General features: G+C 38.7%; 2 protein-coding genes across 9 annotated transcripts in view; one reads left to right on the forward strand and one right to left on the reverse strand.

The window, feature by feature from the left end:
- ZFYVE26 (zinc finger FYVE-type containing 26) overlaps positions 1 to 4,631 on the reverse strand; it is a 69,613-nt gene extending 64,982 nt beyond the window's left edge. For both annotated transcript variants that reach the window (XM_079767562.1, XM_079767561.1), the window contains exons 1-3: positions 4,566 to 4,631; positions 3,814 to 4,090; positions 2,201 to 2,279 (exon numbers count right to left, since the gene is read on the reverse strand). In XM_079767562.1, the coding sequence (XP_079623688.1) occupies positions 2,201 to 2,279; positions 3,814 to 4,007 (273 nt within the window). In that variant the 5' untranslated portion in view covers positions 4,008 to 4,090; positions 4,566 to 4,631. The remainder of the gene's footprint in view (positions 1 to 2,200; positions 2,280 to 3,813; positions 4,091 to 4,565) is intronic.
- Positions 4,632 to 5,756: 1,125 nt separating this feature from the next.
- The window catches only part of RAD51B (RAD51 paralog B), a 514,016-nt gene continuing 501,823 nt past the window's right edge, over positions 5,757 to 17,949 (forward strand). For all 7 annotated transcript variants that reach the window (XR_013813393.1, XM_079768331.1, XM_079768333.1 and 4 more), the window contains exons 1-4: positions 5,757 to 5,852; positions 9,304 to 9,420; positions 10,551 to 10,664; positions 15,003 to 15,119. Coding sequence is in view for 6 of the 7 variants with exons in the window: in XM_079768331.1 (XP_079624457.1) it covers positions 5,769 to 5,852; positions 9,304 to 9,420; positions 10,551 to 10,664; positions 15,003 to 15,119 (432 nt within the window). In the remaining variant the exon portion in view is untranslated. The remainder of the gene's footprint in view (positions 5,853 to 9,303; positions 9,421 to 10,550; positions 10,665 to 15,002; positions 15,120 to 17,949) is intronic.

A 17,949-nucleotide genomic window follows, 5' to 3' on the forward strand; every position in this document is an offset into this window, starting at 1 on the left:
GCTCTGCAGCCCCCCATAAGCCATCTGCTTATATAGAGTAGGACAAAGATTACATGGGAAAATTTGGGTTATAGGTATGGGGGAAGTAGGGATTACAGGCCTGGGGAGGTAGGAGGCTGGGGTGGGACTCCACTGTTTGGGCAACAAGGTTGTTAATCTTTCCATGAGAATGGACTGCATTCCAAGGTTGACTCCCAGGTAGTATGTTAGACCAGAAGGTGGTGGGTTCGATTCCTGGTCAGGGCATGTACTCAGATTGCAGTTTCCATCATCAGTCAGTACTGGAGGCAACCAATTGATGTCTCTCTCTCTCTCACTCTCTCTTTCTCTCTTCCTCTAAAACCAATAAAGTTAAAGTTAAAAAATTAAAAAAGACTTTTCATGGCAATTTTTCTTTTGGGGAAAAAAAAAGCACTTCCTCACAAGTTTCTTTCAGGATTTATTTGCTCACTTTGTTTTTATATTTGGTACGTTATCATTCAATTCATGTTAATTACTAATTTATTAATAATGAGGTTTAAGAATACAAGATTTCACTGCAATGGATTAGTGAAAATAAGATTTTTGGAAGAACAAACAAGTTTCAGCCCAGTCCATTCTCTATTACTTGGGTATTACGTAAGGTGACCAGATTTTAACATTGGTAAAGTGGGACACCATTGACCGGGGGGAGGGGGGGTTCTTTTTAAAAATATATATATTTTATTGATTTTTTACAGAGAGGAAGAGAGAGGGATAGAAAGTTAGAAACATCGATGAGAGAGAAACATCGATCAGCTGCCTCTTGCACACCCCCTACTGGGGATGTGCCCGCAACCAAGGTACATGACCTTGACTGGAATCGAACCTGGGACCCTTGAGTCCGAAGGCCGATGCTCTATCCACTGAGCCAAACCGGGTTCGGCCCGGGGGGAGGGGAGGGGGTTCTTGATTAAAAATTTGGTCTATATTGTAATCGCTTTTGGTTTTTTTAATAAAAGGAAATTCACTTCTTAGATCATCATTGAATTTGCATCCTCTTTTCTTACTCATTATGTTAAAAATCTAAAAAAAAATTTTTTAAATTATATTATAAATTATTATGTACATATTGCTTAAAAACACAGTAAGTAGGTACATAATTACATGAACATATTTTATTGTTAGTTTATAAATTAAATTAATTTGATTGTTATAAAGTAACTATATTTTAAAAATTATTTTAATCCTATATTTCTTTCTAAATAATAACAATACTAACTTGTATTATTTTTCCTCTGAATTTGCCATAACGTAAGTCGTAAGTGTCACTTTCAAGGCCGGCGCTAGACTTTTTGCCGCCACTATAAAATATAAATAATACGAGTACTGTCTGCTAAATTCAAGAAAATTTATGTATTTATGAAATAAATAAATTACTTACCTAAATGATCTGAATAGCTGATTTGTAATGACATCACTTGTTTAACTAGCTTACTAGCACGCAGTACAATGTGTATCCTCTGAGAGACAGTTACAAAATGTTTTCGTCGTTGCCAATCCCAAAAAATGCCATTGTTCATTAAGTCCAAACAATGGTGGTCGAATTCTAACAACTGATCAACAATGCGAACTTTGATAAGCAGTTCTCGATAATCAGTTCTCAACAATTATTTGTTATTATTAAAGTTTAACATTATAAAATTAACAAAAATAATATAAAACTCATATCCTGGCTAAATAGCCACATGGCCGCGAAAACCGTATATTCCCTTCCCGTTCTCCCACCGTTCACTAGCTTGTCGTGCATTCTTTCTAAAAATCGGGACTTTTTTAAAACGCCGCGGGATGTGGGACAAATTGTTAAAAATCGGGACTGTCCCGCCAAAAGCGGGACGTCTGGTCACCTTAGTATTACGAGAGTCATATGTCACTCCCGAGCTTGTCACGTTCACTAAGTTCTGCAAAGCTCTGTTTAGGCACAACTCTCACGATAGTATTTAGCAGAATGGTATCACCTCAAATGGTATTACATGCTAATGTTATGTTAGTGAATTAATGAGTGAATTTAGGTAAGAAGACATCAATAAAAATGTAAGCCATTCTCACTGTCAGTACAGAGAGAGGATATTACAAACCTCATAATAAAGGAAGTAACAGATAGAAGGGAAACCTCATAACTACTGCCAAACTGTTCTCAGTCTCGGCCTCAGGAGAAAATTTGAAATAGAAACCTACTTACTTTTTCTTGGGCAAACCATTTTTCCAGTACAAGAAGCCAGACCCAGGCTAATCTTTGAGGGTTGATGTCCTGTCCACATCTGAAAAACGTAAAAAGAAAGAATTTCTAAACAAAAAATTTCTACTGACTTTTTCTCTTTTGCCATCCAAGATTTAGATTTCAATGCTCAGTCTATTTTAAACCTTAACAGGCAAGATGTTCTAATGAGAAAATTTTCAAATGTACACGACAGATCAATAAAACTAGAATCAGAATAGAGCTAGCAGCTTTCATAAAAAAGAAAAAAAAAGGTCTTAAACCTCCCTCCACCTCCCTATCTAGTCTTTATTATTTTTAAACAAAATATTACATAGAAAACCATAAAAGCAAAGCTATCTAAAGTATATTCTTGAAAACAGAAACTGAATCAAGTAGTCTTAAAGAAAAAAAGGAACTTGACAAAAATTTATTTTTAACTCTATGCTACAAAGAGGGTTATAGGAACTCATAAGCCTTTCTTTGATGTTAGTAATTTAAATTAGACAGTAACAGGCTGGAACACAAATTTTAAGTACTATATTAACATATCTAGGGTGGGGCAAAGGTAGGCTTACACTTGTTCATATGGAAAATAATACAATAATTAATAAATAATATGGGAATAGACTGTTTCACATACTCACAATTATAAACCTACTTTTGCCGCCCCCGTATATGTTAATACAGTACTTAAACCATATAACATAATTGCCAAAGTAATGAAAATTGAGGGAGAAACTGAATAGTACATTTAATTCCTATACCATTAGTTATTAGCACTGTCAGAAAGAATTTCATTAAATTTTTAGATAGAGAACAATGGTTGTCAGTGGGCAAGGAGAGATCAAAATACCAAGAGGTATGCCCAGGGAGTGACGGAATCCTTTTGTGGTGATGAAACAGTTGTGTATCTTGATTATAGAATCCTTTTGTGGTGATGAAATAGTTGTGTGTCTTGATTATAGTTACATGAATATCCACATGAATAAAGTTGCATAGAACTACACACATAAAAATGAATGCAGATTAAATCATGGTGAGAACGGAATAGTCTAGTTAACAGTCATTACCTATATTAAATTCCTGGTTTTGCTATTGTACTATTATGAGATGTCACAACTGGGGGAAGCTATTGAAAGGGTACTTTTTGTATTATTTTTGCACTTCTTGGGAGTATAATTATTTAAAAAAAAAAAAAGCTTTAAGTGAATTCACTCCCAGTAGTTTTGAAGTGAATTAATTCACGTCAATTTCATAAGTCAGAAGAGAGTAGGGTTTGCTTTTTTTTGGAGGCAAACAAATGCTTTTCAATGCAATCCCACCATCTACTTTAATGATAATAAACAAGAAATGGTGGTTCCATATACAATTTGCTGGCCAGGCTTACACACAGTTCCAAATGATAATTCAAAGCCAATATTAATTAAGTAATAGGTATGTATTACAGAGGTAAAATTTCAGAGCATGTGAAATACACTCCCCCTCTGCTAATTCTTCAGGGAGTCGTTGAGTGAGGCTCATGGACCAGAGCCCAAACATTGAACCTTGTGTCCTCTGCCCCGTGACTGCCTGCCAGGAAGAGAGAGATCCCTTACCTCAGCTGATGTGGACACACCACCAGCGCCTGTAGAATATCCTCCACCTTCTTGGGGACATCCCCTTGTGCCTCGTGTAGCTGAGGCACACATGCCTGAGCCAGCTCCCACTCTCCTCGCCGAAGGCACTCACAGAAAAATCCAAAAAGCTCCTCCTGGGAAGCGGTTTCCTCTGTTCCAAATGGATGATGCATTTTCCCAGCACGGAGTGCAGGGAGGCAGAAAGGGATGAATTACGCAGAACCCATGGTCAATTTTCTCCTTCGTGGATCACCACCTATGAACAGGACACACCAGAGTGGGAGGAAATGGAAGGAGTTGTATTTAGACAATTAATGGGAAAGGCGGGACTTATTTTCCTCACTATCACTGCAAGATCGATTTGACATGTTGCTGTCTGTGAGAAGTTACACCTTTCCCCCAAGGGTTGGATCTCATCTCTCTAGGAGCATCTGACACTCAATTAATAGTAACGGTCGTATTATCCCGAGGCGCAGACCCCAAACTCCAGTTCGCAGCCCCTCCGGAACTTTAGACGCCGTCCGGCTCCGAATCCCCAGGTGGTCGCCCCCTTAAGGATGAGACATTCAGCAGGACCCCCCCTCGTTGGAGCCCTCCCGTAAGGCGGAGGATTGGGGGTCCGGAGATGAGTCCGTGTCAGAAGTGGAGGGCGGCGGGGTGGGGGCGCAGGGGCGCTCCCTGCAGGGGTCTTGGAGAGCGCTCCCGCCTTCTCTGGGGTGCCTCACCCTCACCTGCTCCCGGTGCCCACAGCCATAGTGCCCCCAGCGCAGCCATGTTTCAGTCGAGTCAGGTGACAGGTCCCATGCGGAGCTTGCGAGGCGGGGGGCGGGGCTGACGATGGACAGCGGCCACTCCGATTGGCCAATGGAGGGAAGATGCAAATAAGGCGCCATATTTGTTTGGGTCACGTGACGCCACCTCCAGGAACTGGCGAAAGCTCGGAGGCGGGGAGGGAGTACCTCGGCTACCTGTCTGAGGAACATTCCTTCTAGTCTGCACGATTCCTCTGCGCTACGCCTTCGGTTCTGCGTTCGGCGGAGCGGGTGGCAGGAACAGCTGTCTTCCTTGATTTTGTTCTTCCGCCCTCTTTTCTTCCTAGCGTTTGAAGGCAGCGTTTACTGAGCTCCAATCGGTGCTTTGCCAGGCCTTGGGGGGTTACCCAGAGCAAGACTTGAATCCCCCTCCATTTTTCAGTGTGTATACTGGGGCCCTTTTATAATCCCAGAACCCTGCGTTCTGAATTCCCATTTCCTTCTGTTTAATTCATGTGTTTGCTCATTTACCCGACAACCGTTAACTGAGCGGTGTGCTAGCCTTTCGAAGCTGAACAGGTTGTGGCCCCTGTCCTCAAGGAGCTCAGTTTAGTCGAGTCAGGTGACAGGTCGAGGGGCGCAGGTCAATTAATTAGGATAAAGTGGGCTACATTGTAAAATAGAGGTATTCACAGGGGAAATGAGAGCAAAGCATGAGCAAAAGTTCTTCGCAGATGGAATAATCTGAAACTGAGAAAGTGACGGCTGGAGCAATTTTATTTAGCATTGCCCAAACTTTAATCACTACCAAAGGGTGATGAAAAAAGCAAGCCAAACAAACCAAAAGCTTCTTCCACAACCTCTCCTGTGATAGATGGATTTCCAGAAAACTAACCTAGTCTCGGATCCATTAAGCAATTTTTCAATGTAGTGACAAAATAAAGAAAACACTTCAAGCAAGGTTTATCCTGGTTTCATACCCTTTTTGCTTATGTTCTCCCACCGCATTTTGATAATCATTAGACTGAGAAACTGACATTTATTTCAGAGTGTGAACTACAACTCCCAGCAAGCCGCGGAGCCGACTGGCTCTGCCTGCCTCTGATTGGATATTTCCCCGGACGACGACCCAACCAGCGCTTAGGTTGTTGCTTTGCCGCATTTTCCGCGGGGAACTGAGTGATGGGTGGGGGAAACTTTGAAAGTTGGATGCTGCAGACCCGGTACTGGAAAGTCTCATCTTGGGGGCAGTTGTGGGGAAGTGGGGTGCGCGCATTATTTTCTGCTCCCTCTCTGGGCCTGTGGTATTCATATTGGGGTAGCGGAGAATCTTTCTTGGGTGCAGGGCACGCCCCCTTAAGTCTGTAGGGATCTTAACTTGAACCCTGTCGCGGATCTGGGAGCTTCTTTGCAGGTTTGCAAGGAAGCTGGGCCTTGTTGAAACAGTTTTTTTTTAGGGGATTCTGCGGTGTTGTTTTTGCCTCTTGATGCCCACCCACCTTTTACTTCCGGGCAGTTTAGGGGTCTAGACAAGGGAGCCCGTTTTTTGGGGAAGTTTAGGGCCTGCCTGTCTTCAGGTAGATAATAGCGTGGAATCTGGAGTCAGATCCCTGGATTCGAATGCGGACTCCATCATATGCTAGCTGTTACAGACTGTGGAAGTTTTCAACTCAGTGCCTCCGTGTCTTTAATCTGTAAACTGGGGTAAAACATCCAAAGTGCTTGGAACAGTGTAGTGGGCGTAATAAGGGCTCAGTAAATATTAGCTATTGTTACTTCACATTTTTCATTGAACATCTAACAGGAGGAGTTTTCTTTCAATGAGGAGGAGAGGATTCAATCTCTAGGGTTGAATATCTTCCATTCCCACTCACATGAGCGTATGCACACACATACAGAGCAGGAACTTATAGTCTCTGGTGGAAGAATCAAACATGCAAGCCATAATAATACGTTAATCATCGGGCAAATATATGTACAAAGATGAGAACATTGGAGAAGAAGAGGCTGAGTTTGGTTAAAGCTTTGTGGAGGCAAGTCATGGAGGCAGGATGGCTATGATTGCCTAATCTACCAATATACTGTTGTGGCTGGAGAGCAGGTCATGTGAGGCAGCAAATGATGTTTTGCTGAACAAACTGATAATGATGATTAACCTTGAGCATTATGTGAAATCCTTTAACCTTCATTACATTCCTATGGAGTAGATATTTGAATTACCCTCGTTTTACAAACGGATAAACTAAGGGAGGTGAAGTAACTTTGCCAGGAAGGTCAGGATTTGGGCCTTGAGATCTGATGTAGTAATGAGGGGAAAGGAGGAATCAATTTATGAAGCGTCTTAATCCTGAGGAACTTACCCTGTCGGCTGATGGTTCCATGGGCAGTTTTAAAGGATGAGAGTGACAGGATTGGAGCAACTTTTTAGGAAGCTACCTTGCAGGCCAGTTTGGTGTGCCCCCCTGTCCACAGCACATTTAAATACCAATGGCAATACTTACTGCATGACTAGTTATTTTTGTATACATTTCTTTTCACCTTTTACTGTGAGTTGCCGAAGGGGAGGGAATATGATTCTTGTATCCCAGAACTTAGCAGAGTGTGTATTTAAAAAGTGCCTGTGGTCCTGGTGTGTGGCTTAGTTGGTTGGAGCGGAGTTCAAATCATGGTTGGAGTGTGTGTGTGTGTGTGTGTATGTTTTTTTTGGGGGGTGGATGTTTCTCTCTGCCCCTCTCTATAGAAATCAGTAGACATATCCTTGGGTGAGGATTAAAAAAAAGAAGTAAAATAAAATAAAGAGTGCCTGTAAAAGAGGCAAATGAATGGATTTTGGATGCGTGTGTGAGGCAGTGAGTGACCAGAGCAACATGCAATAGTCCAGGCAACTGATGGGAGTGGCCTGAATAAAGGCAGAGATAACAGAGTTGGTCATTGTTTTTTCTTTGTGTGTGTGTTTTTGTTTTTTTTTTAAAATATTTTTATTGATTTCAGAGAGGAAGGGAGAGGGAGAGAGAAATATCAATGATGAGAGAGAATCATTGATCGGCTGCCTCCTGCAAGCCCTCGACTGGGGATTGAGCCTGCAACCCAGGCATGTGCCCTTGACAGGAATCAAACCTGGGGCCCTTCAGTCCACAGGCCGATGGTCTATCCACTGAGCCAAACCTGCTAGGTCTGTGTGTGTTTTTTAAGATTTTTAACTGATTTTTAGAGAGGAAGGGAGAGGAAGAGAGAGAGAAAAAAACATTGATGAGATGGTAAAACATTGATGGATTGCTTCCTGCACACCCTCCACCAGGGACCGAGCCTGAAACCCAGGCATATGCCATGACCAGAAATTGAACCAGCAACCCTACAGTACAACACAGGATCCCCAATCGAGCCACACTGGCCAGGACTGGAGCTGGTCATTGTTAAAGGCCAGGTAGTTTGGGGTTTACTGTTCTCCTTTTTTATTGAATTTATCTAAATGGTGCCCTTTCCCAGAACCACCTGATCTGTAAAGACACTAGGCAATGACATAGCACATGTCACTTAGTAAAATTCCTTCTGCGGAAACAAAATGAGTACTGACAAGTTCCCATTAAGAGAATTGAGAGGGATGTATTCTGTGTTTGTGGGAAGGGTACATGTGTGTATGAAAGAGAGAGAGAGAGGGATTTAATCTGATACACAGAGATGATCTGATTCAGAGAATTTAGATAGAAATTTGGGTCATGGTATTGAAAATAAATACCCACATTCTCAGTATATATTTTTGCTTCAAAATTTTACTTTTCTGATAATTATACTGTTTTATCCCCTGAAACAATGAAGAGTTCCTGTTTCTATTCTAACCAGAGAGTATTTTGCCATCTCAATGAGGTACACAGCCTTTCCTTTGCATACATTACTAAGGGAATCACAGTGATTCTGTTTTAGCACCTAGTATATGGGAGTGTGATCAGTTTGTATAGTATGTGGGAATGTGGGAAGCTAGTATACTGAACAGCAATTCAGCTTGTAAATACTGGTAACACCTGGGATAGTAAAATCTCATTTGATTCAGAAGATTTGCTTAGACTCATAGAAAAAGAAGTTAAATATGATCATGGACTTGCAGTAGAGTACAAAGGTTAAGAGGATAGACCTCAGAGCCAGACTTCCTGGGTTTGAAGTCTGGAACCATCATTTACTTTTTCTCGTGATAATAGAATAGCTAAACTTTCTAGGCTTTTGTTTTCTCATATCCAAAAATGGGGTCCATAACCTTTCTTACAGGGCTATTGAGAAGATTAAGTGTGATACTTTATTTATAGCAACCGTGCCTGGCATAGTAGACGCTCAATAAACTTATTATTGTTACAACCCAATGAAAGTAAAGACTTTCTAGGAGTGGTTTCAAACTATGCCTGGAAGGTTATTTATACATCCAAATTTGTAAACGCATTAAAAATCTCAAGATGCTTTACAAATTCCAAGTGGTATTATTATATTCATGTAATAACTATCAAAGAATGGTGTGAACTGTATATTTTTATCTTGTCTTGCTTCTCTGTGTACTAATATATGCTTCTCTGTGTGTATGTGTGCCTTCCTTTATTTATCAGTAATATTTTAAATACTATACATTTCACTATGCACATGGAAACATTTGAATAATTTTTTTTATTGTGTAAAGTGTTTTAGAAAGTAGCCATTTATTATTGCTTATGCTATTTTCTGATGTTTTTTCAAGGTGTGTTTCCCCCATCCCCCCACATCTGGAATCATGGGTAGCAAGAAACTGAGACGAGTGGGTTTATCACAAGAGCTATGTGACCGTCTGAACAGACACCAGATTGTTACCTGTCAGGTAAAATTTATTTAATTTTTTTCAATGATAAACATTAAGTACAAATTAATTAATAACTCTTAAGTAGACCTGAAATGTAAAAACTTAGGCTTATAGAATAAAAAGGATAAATGATGGTGTTTCTCTGTAGACTAATTTTAAATGATGAGCCATTTAGGTTATACTTCCAAGTATGATTTCATTTATCCAGGTTTAATATTTTTACATTTTGGGGAGAAGGATGTTCATGGCATAAGGTGAAGTACACCTGTGCCTTTATTTGGGGTTCTAGAGAAGTTTCACCTACTTAAAATAAATGTTGTAATTACATGAGAAATATGACTCGAATGAGGAAATGGTATTCAAAATGGGTAATTCCTCTTGAAAGCAAGAGAAATTAATAGTTAGGACCATTTTCCTATTGATGGAATGAGAAATGTATAGAGAAGATGTTGCATTTGTAAGCTCAATAGTGAAGCAAATCTCTTTTGGGTTAAATGAGATTTAAGGTTTTAGATTAGGATTTAATCCTTAATAACACAGACTTTCAGAATATGTTGTAATTTTAAGATATTGCTCCGTGTGTTAAAGGTCTTTTTGGTTCTTCTGTTATACATTTAATAGTCCTCATGTTCATATTTTGAAACACCCTTAAAAGTATGAAATTTAACATTTCATTCCATAGTCAGTTTTGCTCTCTGTCAATTATCAAATACTTCCTCTGAATGATCTCATGTAGCTTAGGAAGAAACACATTTCCACCTGACACTTTCTGGATATTTGTGCCCAAACTTTTCAGGTACTAGTGCAGTGTTCAAACACACATGGGTTGGATGCTGCTGCTATGTGATGTTACTCAGTGAGTCCTTTGGCATATGCTAACTAAATAGAATAATTACAAGTTAAGACTATCATATGTTTTAGTTAAGGCATATTTTGAAGGGCAAGTACTATAAGGAGCACATAAATCTTTGATCTGCAATAAATTTCACTTTTATCTACACATGGATAGTATCATTTGAAAATTTCCTTTTAATTCCATTATCTTTGTTTCATATATGTTTAAAATATTTTCTTTATGTCTCTTTAGGACGTTTTTAAAAAAAATCTTTATTTTTGAAAGTATTATATATGTCTGCCTTTTTCTTTAGGACTTTTTATGTCTTTCCCCATTGGAGCTTATGAAGATCACTGGCCTTAGTTATCGAGGTGTCCATGAACTTCTTTGTGTGGTCAGCAGGGCCTGTGCCCCACGGATGCAAACGGTATATTATATTTTAAAATTATGATTTGGTTATTATTTTTATTTTGATACTATTCTTCATCTCATTTAAAATCTTATTTGGGGTGAGGTAGAAACAAAAATAGAGATGAGTATCTCAAAAATATTGACTCTTACACCAGAGTTAGTCTTCTAATGAGAACATATGTGAAAATTTATGTAGTTTATAAGCTCATGGAAGATAGTTCCTAATTATGGGAAGGAGGCGACAACAAAGTTTTTTTTCTTTGTAGCTAAAAGTGATATTTCAAATGGTCATCTTTCTCTTGTTTGTTTGGGTAGGATTTGTGGTCCTCATGGTTAAATTTTAATATACTTTTAATTATAGATTCCCCTATTTCTATAATACTTTTACCATCATCACTTACTGTCCATAATAGGGTATACATATTAGGCTTGCACTTGCTTCTTAATTGAATAAATAATACTTAAAAACTTATCCTCACTCTTGAGAAAAGTAAAAGTCTTATAACATCAGGTTGTACTATTTTTTCATATTTTCTGTCTCATGACTAGCTTTTCAAATTGTAAGTTTATGCATGGTAGAGAATATATTGTTTTTCCAGAATAAGAGTTGCCTCAAAGTCTGTTTAGTGATTTCCAAATGTATTTATTTATGTGGGTTGTAAATTACTTACTTTACTCTCTCATATTGAAATTTGGTAACCACTGAGCAATAAAGTAGAGTTCAATTCTGCAAAGTAGGAAGTGTCATTTGAGACTTGTGAAACAATGGATGTATAAAGTACTTTCTTTTGTTCAGCTTTAGCTTGTGATCTGAGGAAAATATCTTAAAGGCAGAGCAGGAAGAAGGAGAATTAGAATCGCAGTTGGGGTTTGGCACTACTATTAGCTTAGCCAGTGATCTCTAGCTTTGGACAGCTCACTTTGAGCAGAGAAGTTAGTTAAAATAGTGAGATGATTTTGTGACTAGATTCAGAATAACCTGTTACTATTTCAAAGGTTGTAAAACACCAGGAAAACCTTTTAATTTGATATTTTTCATTGTATTCAGTCAATATCTATGGCCTATTTCTAGTTAAGTAATAAGAGAGCATGGGCAAGAATTTCACTTTAGCCTCCACTTACATCATAACTTCAGTTGCAATTCGATACCATTCCAAATGCCAAGTCAGGAATTCATCTTTCCCTTTTGCTATACGTTCACTCTTGTAGCATTCTTTAGATTTGAGTCCTGCCTTAACATTGGCTTAGCCTTAGTTCGTTCCTTCAGTAAATTTTTTTTGCCTATTTATTCAGTCATTTATTCTTTCCACCAATATTTATTGAGTCCAGCCATGTGTCAGGTACTTTGTCAGGTACTGGGGATATTGTAGTGAACAAGATTGATAAAGTTCCTGCCTTCCCGTAGCTTATAGTCTAGTGGGAGAAGTCAGACATTAACAAATAATTATGTAAATATTTAGTTAATTGTAGTAAGTCCTGTGAGGGAAAAGTTCAAGGAGTCTTGAAACTTAATAACAGGAGACATTACTTAATTTAGGGAAGGGCTCCCACAAGGAGCAACACTGGGGCTAAAACCTGAAGGATGAAGATGAGATAAGCAAAGGAGTTGGGAAGGGCGGTGAAGGGGGGAAGACTTCCCAGGCAGTGGGCCAGTCTGTGAAGGGAAGAAGAATGGTGCTTGCATGGTCATAAAATCAAGCTGGTGTGAATGGAACGCAGCAGTGAGGAAGAGAATGGCAGGAGATGAAGTCAAAGAGTAAGCAGGAGTCAGATCATTAGGGCCTGCAGACAATGTTAAGGATTTTAGACTTTATTCTGGGAGCATTGAGAAGCCATAAAAGGGTGTAATCTAATGTGTTTTTAGAGACTCAGTTTTGAACATAGGTGATTGAAAAGGAGCAAGAAATATTTGTGAATAATAGCTAGGTATCTATTAACGTATTCCAGACAGAAAGTGATTGTGGCCTGGATTATTAGTGTGTTATTAATGCACATGGTCTAATGTCAATTAATATGAGAGAAACTGAGGAGGGAGAATGCATAGGATTTGGTGATTGTCTTTGGGTGGTGTTGAGTACAGGAAAGTGTCAGATGATGCCTTGAGTTTTGCTTTGAGAAACTGGGTGGTACCCTTTCCTGAGATAAGGAATACTGGAAGATGGTCAGGTTTGAGGAAGGCAGATCATGAATTCAGTTTAGTACTTGTTGAAATTAAGGTGCCCGTGAAACTTTGAGTGGAAATGTGAAGTAGGCAGTTAAATGGAGGGTGGGGCAAAAGTAGTTTTACAATTGTTCATATAGAAAATAAAACAATAATTAATAAATAATATAAGAATAAGCTTTGTTTTTAATGTACTCACAACTGTAAAGCTACTCGTGCCCCAACCTGTATATGGACATGGAGCTTGGAGGAGAGGTCTGCACTAGAAAGATGCATTTGGGAGTCTCAGTGTAAATATGGTAGTCAAAGCCATGGGAACGGATGAGCAATTCCCTGGGAAGTTTTTATAGTTAGAAGGTAAGTATACCCAAGTCCTGACCAAGACCAAGTCCTGATTGAAGCCAACATTTATTTATTTATTTTATTATTATTTTTTAAAAGTATTTTTATTGATTTCAGAGAGGAAGGGAGAGGAAGAGAGAGATAGGAACATCAGTGATGAGAGAGAATCATTGATCGGCTGCCTCCTGCACACCCCACACTGGGGACCAAGCCCGCAACCCAGGCATGTGCCCTGACTGGGAATTGAACCGTGACCTCCTGGTTCATAGGTTGACACGCAACCACTGAGCCATGCTGGCCGGGCGAGTGAAACCTACCTTTAAAGATGAGCTTAGACAATAATGAGTCTGAGAGGAAGCAAGCACCAAAGTAGAAGAAAAGCTGGCGGGATGTCATATCACCGTATTACTCTGTCTCATTTATGCACATACTGTTATTTCTGGAGTTTTGGTCTTTTAGTTTATTTTATTCTCTTTTTTTTTTTAAAAGAGAGTCACAAATCTATTATTCTAATAATTACACTTGTAGTTGCAAGTGAAGCACTTTAATGCTGACAGATGGGGCTGCCTTTACATATTTGACTAAGTATCCCCACCCATGTCCACCCAAGTTGCCTGATTATGGATTGTAGATAATATTCATGTATTTTTAAATTAGATACCAGCCATACAACTTTGACAGTAGTTTTTCTAATTATTTTATGTGCCTGAATATAGCCTTAAAAAAATCTGTGGTAATCCGTGGTTTAACTGAAATAAGAATTCAATAGGTAAAGTTAGAGAAGAGTGGACACATTTATGGCTCATAAATATTAGTATGTTGGTCTTCCTACATCCTCACAGGGGCAGAAGAGTCTTGGATTTGAGACACTGATTTATTAAATTGTAAACTTTAAGTGGGTAGACTTTGTTTATTTGGTTTACCATGTATTTCCAGAGCTAATCATAGTATATGGCATCAGTAGGCCCTCTAATTTATTGAATGAATGCATTTTTATGGTTTCATTTCATTCATAAAAATGAAAATTTTAATGGTAGAGATTGCAAGAGGCAAGCATACTCATACATTACTAGAGGGCAGGTAATCACGTTAATCACATCTGCAAAGGTTCTTTTTCCAAATAAGGTAGCATTCCCAGGTTCCAAGGATTGGGTGTGGATATTTCTCAGCCTACCATACCTGCCTTTTAGCCATTCCTCACAAACCAACCTCGGTTTGAAATGACAGCTTGATCATGTCATTCTGTTGCTCTCAGCATAAACTCTAAGCAAGGCTCTTTATGATTTGGCCCCTGCTTATTTCTCCAGCCTCATTGCTTTTCATACCACAGCCACACGCCATCTTTCAGCTGTTCTAAATGAAGTCTTTATTTTTTGTAGTTTTTGTTAGTTTCCATGTCCTACTTTTTTTGCTTCTTGACCTTTCTTTGTACATTTTCTCTTTGGCAGGAACATGCACACTTCCTTTGCTTGTCCAACAGCTATTTCAGATTTTAGCTTAGTCTAGCTCTTCCAGGAAGTCTTCCTGGATTATACAATCCAGGTCAGGTGTACTGTCTTTATGTCTCCACTTTCCCTTTCACAATATCTCTTATTAATTGTATAGAAATTGTCCAGTTTCTAGTCCTGATGGTTGACTATAAGTACTGTGAGGGCAGGGGCTGTCTGTTAAATCATATCCTTATCATCTAGCTCAGTCCCTGGCAAAGAGTAAATATTTTTCAAACAAACAAATAATAGAGGATAAAAAGACAGAATTGGCATTCTAACTGCTACAGTTTGAGGTTTGGAGTTGGTTTATGTTTTTGAGTAGATATGGAGGTTGAAAGAACTTAATCTTTTTCTTGTTCAGGCTTTTGAGATAAAGGCACAGAGGTCTGCTGCTGTCTCGCCAGCATTCTTACCTACAACCCTTTCTGCTTTGGATGAAGCCCTGCATGGTGGTGTAGCTTGCGGATCCCTCACAGAGGTAAAGGAGACACTTTCCGAGCCTTCTTTCATTAAACTATTACTTTCAGAGCAGGGGAAAAACTTTAGTTAAGAAAACACATTCTTTCTTGAATATTAATCTGAATTAAATTATAAACACCCAGGACATGGTTTTCTACTTGGTGTCTAGTATAGTTGCTCTGCAACAAGATGTTAAAAAAAAAAATCCTTATTGACTGACTGGTCTGCTTTGGTTGCTGTTCGTTTGAATTAACTTGGAAAGAGATGAATATTATGAAATAATATTAAACAATTTGGAGGAATTAAAAAAAGAATTACTAACTTAGTGTATTAGGAAAGAAAATTTGAAATTTTATTGACATGTGGGAAAATTTCAGTGTTAAACTGAAATGAGCTATATTTATTTCCTGTTGAGGATAGAATTTGGTTGCAGGAAGTGATAGATCTTAGTTATATACTGTTGCATAACAAATTATCTCAAAACTAAGCAGCTCCAAACAACAAAGAGCGCTTACTGGTTTTGTTTCTTTGGGAATGGCTTAGCTTGGTGACCTTGGCGAGGAACGCAGTGTCTGGAGGCTTGGTGGGGCTGGCGGCTGTTTCCAAGGGGACTCACTCAGGACTGGGAAGTTGGTGCTGTGTTCACAGGAGGTCACAGTTCCTTCCCAGACTGCTTGAGCCTTCTCATGACATGAGGGCTGATTTGAGGGCAACAGGATGGATGATCCAAAAGAAGGCAAGATGCAAGTGGCCATGCCTTTGATGATTTGACTGTGGCAGTTACACATCATTACTTCTGCCACATTGTCTTCATTAGAAGTGAGTCAGTAAGTCCAGCCCAAGTTCAAGGAAAGGGAAATTAGGCTCTACCTTTGAAGGAAGAAGTGTCAAGAAAGGATCTGAAGACATTTAAAAACCAGTTCTTTTCCTTGAAAGCTGCATTGGTTTGCTCACTGGTCCTGATGTGGTGAATTGATAGACTATATTTATCAGTACACTCCTGAGGGACTTCTTACCTGAGAGTTCCAGGGGTGTAGATACTTTAAGCAGACTTCTAAACAGGAGGACTCTTACATTCCGATAGCCATACATTTAACTGTAAATTTTTTTCCTTGAAGATCTAAAACCCTGTTTTAGATACAAAACTATATCTTATTTCCTGTCTTTCAGGGAGGATTAAAAAAAGGTGTGTGTACTATGCCCAGTATTTGCCTATTAGATAGTTGGTAAATGAATGAGTGAAGTAACCTTTAAAAAAATAAAATTAGAACCTGCTGTTGCAGAGTACTGCCACCAGATGGTGCCAGAATTCTATTTTATTTAACCTTTTTGTGATTTAGTTGGACTTTTGCTTGAAGAAGTTTAGGACAATAGTGATCCACAGTTATAAACTTATTTAAATAACAAAAAATTGATGTAAGGAAGATTAACCAATAACTACTTCTTGTTTCTTAAGTTTTAGAATAATTTTCAATACATTTCACTCAGTTTTTATCAATTCTTTCTGAATCCAAGCCGTAGTTACAAGCTATTTTTAAGTGGGTTTTTTTCATGATCTGCTGGGCTGAATTGGAATAGAAATCGCTGACTATTTATTAGTGGCAAATTCTCTAATTTTTGTTTCAGCCAAAGGCAGCCCCTTCCATCTTCTTGGGAGTTTTCAGCTGAATCTAGGAGTATTTCTGTTTACTTTTTATTAAAAAACAAAATATTTATTTGATGTATACAGATTTAAGTATATCCTGCATGTGTAAGTTGTGAACTTCTGGAGCCCATGAGCTAATATAAGAAGCAGAACAATACCCAAACCATTGAAACTAGCTGCGGACTCCTCCCTGATCTTTGGCCTTCTGTTGGGAGATAACCTCCATCCTGAATTTCTGCCATTCTCTATTCCCGCCCTTTAGTTTCCTTTACCTTTACCACCTATATACATTAGAGATATAACATTTTACTTAGTTTTGGTTATTTTTGAGCTCTATTAAGTCATATATCTGTGGTTAAATCATATCGTATCTCTTCTCTCTCCTTCTTTAACTTAGTATTGTTTTCTAAGATTTATCCATGTTGTTGCAGGTAGCAAGAGTATAATTCACTGCTGTATCATATTCCATTTTGAAAATATGCTACAATTCATTTATTCCTTCTCTTGTGAGTGAACATTTGGATTGCTTCCCGTTTGCTCCTAATGTAAACAAGTTCTGTGAACCTTGCACATGTCTCCTGGATCACACGTACAGATATTTCTGTAGGGCACAGATTGGCGAACTACTTACTGCCCAGTGGTCAGACCTGGCTCACTGCCTGTTTTTGTAAATAAAGTTTTATTGGAACATAGCTATGCTCATTTGTTTACATTTTGTCTGTGACTATAAGGCAGAGTTGAGTTAGTTGTTACAGAGACCTCATGGTCTACAAAGCCTAAAATGTTCCTATCTGGCCCCTATCTAGGGTATCTACTAGGTGTACCGGTTAATAATAGCGGATTTTATAATAAAAAAAACCATGATAATTTCAAGAGAAACATCAAAAGTGCTTTATTCAAAGAAATGTCCATCGCTAGCTACACATTTCCCCATCTTTCAGGTAATTTGTGGATACCGTCCCAATAGAACTTTTCTTTTGGGGCAAACCATTCAGAGACCCAGTTTTCCATTTCTTCGCACGACATGCATCTTTATCCAATAATGCTTGTAATTGTTGGTCTTCAAACGTTTTTGGTTGACCTGGACGTTCTTTGTCTTTCACATCAAAATCATCACTTTTAAAGCGTTTAAAACAGCGTTCACAAGTATCTTGAGATGGAGCATGTTCACCATAAGCTTCCCGAAGTATATGATAACTTTCAG

This window comes from Cnephaeus nilssonii (genome assembly GCF_951640355.1).
Source record: "Cnephaeus nilssonii genome assembly, chromosome: 4".
Classification (NCBI taxonomy): domain Eukaryota; kingdom Metazoa; phylum Chordata; class Mammalia; order Chiroptera; family Vespertilionidae; genus Cnephaeus; species Cnephaeus nilssonii.